This window comes from Notothenia coriiceps, unplaced genomic scaffold (assembly GCF_000735185.1).
Source record: "Notothenia coriiceps isolate Sejong01 unplaced genomic scaffold, NC01 NC01_scaffold00022833, whole genome shotgun sequence".
Taxonomy (NCBI): Eukaryota; Metazoa; Chordata; class Actinopteri; order Perciformes; family Nototheniidae; genus Notothenia; species Notothenia coriiceps.
Genome location: NW_011355534.1, coordinates 569 through 4709, shown reverse-complemented (window position 1 = coordinate 4709; position 4141 = coordinate 569). Strand labels below are relative to the sequence as shown.

The 4141-nt window shown below is 41.8% G+C and overlaps 1 protein-coding gene across 1 annotated transcript; it reads left to right on the top strand.

The window, feature by feature from the left end:
• The first annotated feature begins 2521 nt into the window (after positions 1 to 2521).
• LOC104954095 (LIM homeobox transcription factor 1-beta-like) lies at positions 2522 to 3291 on the top strand. Its single transcript, XM_010781146.1, has 2 exons — positions 2522 to 2665; positions 3036 to 3291. Exons 1-2 carry the CDS (start codon positions 2527 to 2529, stop codon positions 3248 to 3250), a joined length of 354 nt encoding a protein of 117 aa, XP_010779448.1. The 5' UTR covers positions 2522 to 2526; the 3' UTR covers positions 3251 to 3291.
• Positions 3292 to 4141: the final 850 nt, after the last annotated feature.

The following is a 4141-nucleotide window of genomic DNA, read 5'->3' as shown; positions in this document are numbered from 1 at the left end:
TGTGTGTGTGGTGTGTGTGTGTGTGTGTGTGTGTGTGTGTGTGTGTGTGTGTGTGTGTGTGTGTGTGTGTGTGTGTGTGTGTGTGTGTGTGTGCGTGTGTGTGAGCTGCTTCTCTGACGTTATTAAAGTAAAAAGCACTCGTGATGTCTCTCTGCAACATGTAATCTTTCCATTATAATTGTGATGATAGCGATTAGTGAGAACTCTGTAATTAATAAATTATTTGGAGAAACAGCTTGAAATATTAAATGTATTATGGGAGCAATAAACAGAGTAGAGTCGCTCAGTTTATCAAGCTTCACGATGAGTCCCATGCTATAAAGAGTTCTGCAGACATGAGTCCTTCTGCAGCTCAGACCCTCATGGCTGGAGGCTTATTGCCACTGTGGTCTCTCAGCTATATGAGCTGCACACAGTTTAGATAAGTGTCCCAGTGTTTTGGCAGGCGCTGCCTCTATCTGTTCAGGGACTTCCAGCATGTCAATATTGGCAGAGCAGCGGGCTTTATTACAGTGGAAGCTGCTGTTGTTAAACAAATGAGCTGAGCAAACCAGCACATGGGGGTTGTTTGAGATTGATGTTAGCTTGAGAGGAAGCCTCCTGGATGACATCTTCAAAATCACCAAGGCCAGTCAGTCAGTTTAGACAATGCATTTACAGTATATGCTTCCATAAGAAAACCTGTTTGTTGTAAAGCTTATACACACAGTATGAACATAAATGCATGGTTTTAGTGTCTGTGTTCAGGACTATAGTTACGTTGCTTCGCTAATATTTTTGTACTTTTTCTTCAGTAACATTTTGATTGCAGGATTTTTACTTGTAACAGAATATTCCTACACTCTGGTACTTCTCCTTTTAATCAATTACAAGATCTGAGTACTTCTACTTTAACTCAAGTACAAGATCTGAGTACTTCTACTTTAACTCAAGTACAAGATCTGAGTACTTCTACTTTAACTCAAGTACAAGATCTGAGTACTTCTACTTTGACTCAAGTACAAGATATGAGTACTTCTACTTTGACTCAAGTACAAGATCTGAGTACTTCTACTTTAAAGTTGACCTATCATGCTATATTTGAATAATATAGTGTTGCACCATCCCTATATAAGGCATATTTATACTTTTTATTTTTCAAAATACCAAACAGATCATGCATTTTAGCCATTCCTCATTTCGCTCAATTGAACACTGTCTTTGCATGGGCTGATTCTTTGAGAACAGCACCAACTACAGGCCTGGCATATGTACTACAGCGTCTCCAGCGCTTTCCAACGGCAATGTCCGTGGCTGTCTCCTCCTGATTGGTGGAGTTGGCCCAATAGCCGTAGCGCCACTTCTGTGACGTCATAGAAATGTTCAAATCTGGATCAGTCTGTATCAAATCCGTTGCAGCCCCTTTTTAAGAGATTTGGGTTTGGAGGAAAATAGAGAGGGTTGTGTTTTCTGACACTTGGTGAGTTCCGTGGAACACCGGGGACACATATTCATGTAGAAAAGACATACAAAAGGGCATTTTGCATGATAGGTCACCTTTAACTCAAACACACGATCTGAGTACTTCTACTTTGACTCAATTACACGATCTGAGTACTTCTAATTTAACTCAAAAACACGATCTGAGTACTTCTACTTTAACTCAAGAACAAGATCTGAGTACTTCTTCCACCTGAGGAAAATCCAACTGGTCGGATGTTTGTACCTGCAAGAAGTTTAAAGCATACTTTAATTTCATGCTCACAGTGACAATGCTAAAACTCAGATGTTTACCATGTTCAGGATATTATAATGTTTGCATAACAAAATGTGCATTAAGTACACATACTCAAGTACAATATCTGAGTACTTCTCCCACCTCTGCTCACAAGTATAGGAAGACGAGGTTTTTGTTTGTGTGTTTGTTTGTTTTAATGATTATGTGAAGCACTTCAAATTGCCTCTGTGTCTTAAAATGTGCTATACAAATAAACTAACCTTGATGTGTTCATGTCCATGTGCACTGGAAAAAATGCTGCTCCAAAAACAAGTTGAATCACTTGAAATAAGTAAAAACATCTGCCAATAGAACAAGTGGAAATTAGCTTGGTAAGATTTCTTGAAATAAGAAGGGATATTTAGATAAATCAGATCTTGTAATTAGCTGTGAGAACTCATTTTGAACTATATTTCACCAGAATCAGGAAATGTTGTTTTACAATGTAAGCCGCAAATGCTCAAAAGTGTTCTGTGTTCTGATGTTAGTTGGTGATTTTCCAATAAATATGTGAGAAAAAAACAAGTTTCATCCGAGATACAACTCAAAATAAGATTTTTGGACTTAACAAGATGATGCATTGTCTAAAAACAAGACCCTATATCTTATTGCATTGTTACTTCTGAAGTTATTATGTCTTATAGCAAGTGTGAAGACATATTCTGACTAGATATTAGACAAATATACTTGGCAAGATTTGGAGTTTTTGTAGTGTGACCCCTGCGTCTGAGAGTTAAAATCCTGCTCCCTGTGTTACAGATGGGATGTCGATGGAGGGTCTGCTCAGCTCGTACTCAGGACATCTTCCTCTCACCCAGCAGCTGGGGATGGATCCCAGCAGATACTCTGAACCCTTCCAGCAGGGCCTCACGCCGCCTCAGATGCCTGGTGACCACATGAACCCCTACGGTAATGACTGTGCATGAGTTTGTGTCGTTTTATTTGTACATGTGCTATGAATTCTCTTTCCTTCCTCTATGCAGCACTAAGCACCTCGGATAATGATTTGTGCCTGTAGCCATCAGGCTGCACAATCAAGGGATAATCATGTCATCCATTCAAAGTGACCCATACTGTATAAAATCTGCACTGTTTGTACAAATGACTCTGACCTTTACTCTGCACATGTCACATACATGTAAATATACTGTATAGCTTTGTTAACTTCTGTCTGCTCGTTACAGATGCCCTCAGTAATGGAGTAAACCCTAACCTAAGTGTATTAAATACATTAATATCCATCTCTTTGACTTCTCTTTGTCTCCTCTGCTCTTCCCAGGCACTGACTCCATCTTCCATGACTTTGACAGTGACACTTCTCTCACGAGTCTAAGCGACTGTTTCATGGCCGCTCCAGATGTCGGCTCCTTGCAGAGTCGGGCGGGAAACCCCATCGACCGCCTGTACTCCATGCAGAACTCCTACTTTGCCTCATGTGGCCCCAACATCACCGCTGGTACCACCCAACCCACAACGACACATCCCAGGTCATGAAGAGTGAGCATATAATGCTGCAAGGTTCAAGGAAATATGACTACAGGCCAGAATCCACCAAATACACCTGAAGGACCTCCACCAGCAAAAGGGAAAAGGAGAAATTTGACTTGCAACAAGCCCCTAGGAAGAGAGTTAAACGTTGTAGTGGCTGATTGGTGGTACTACAACTTCCATGTCAGTCCCTGACGTCAATAGGCGCTTTCACACCGGAGTACTTTTACCCGTACTTTTCCCGTTTAGCTCCGTTAGTGCCTGGAATTTTGCGTTCACACCAAAAAGAGGACTTAGTTCATGAGAACTTTTCCCCCCATTTTTAGTGCCTGCTAGAGAGGTGGTACTTTCCTGGGGAGAAAAAAGTACCAATTTCGATTGGCTGGGCGAATTGCAAACCACGCCCCGTAAAACTCTGAAAAGTTTTGCGAAGCTACCATTGTATTTGCTTGCATTAGCATTATTAGCATTAGCCCCGCGTACCAACGCAGGGAGACTAACTTATGGCAACACAAAATAAAACATGGGAGCGGTGGAGATGAGGAGGTGTCGGCGTTCTGGCGATTTACTCGAAAAGCCAGTCCCCAACTCCGGGGACTTCTGGCCGGGGACTTCGGGTGGCAGTATACGCCGTGAAGCAGCGGCGCCGGATTCATTTCAGAAGTAGGGGGGGCCAAAAAGTGCGTGTGTATGTGACAAATTTGCCAACCCTCCCGATTTTTGCGGGAGACTCCCGTTTTCCTCCCGGGTTCATATTTATCCCGCATTTCTCCCGATTTCTGACTAAATCTGATTTGTTTCATTCTACAACATAATGCACCAAATGTTACTGTTTCCACTCAGACTTCAATACAGCTATACCATTGTTTGGTTTCCATGGTAACGTGTCTCTTAGTA

Coding starts and splice junctions, on each gene's coding strand:
- LOC104954095 (XM_010781146.1), top strand. CDS start 2,527: ATGGAGGGTCTGCTCAGCTCGTACTCAGGACATCTTCCTCTCACCCAG. Junction 2,666..3,035: donor TGACCACATGAACCCCTACG/GTAATGACTGTG, acceptor TGCTCTTCCCAG/GCACTGACTCCATCTTCCAT.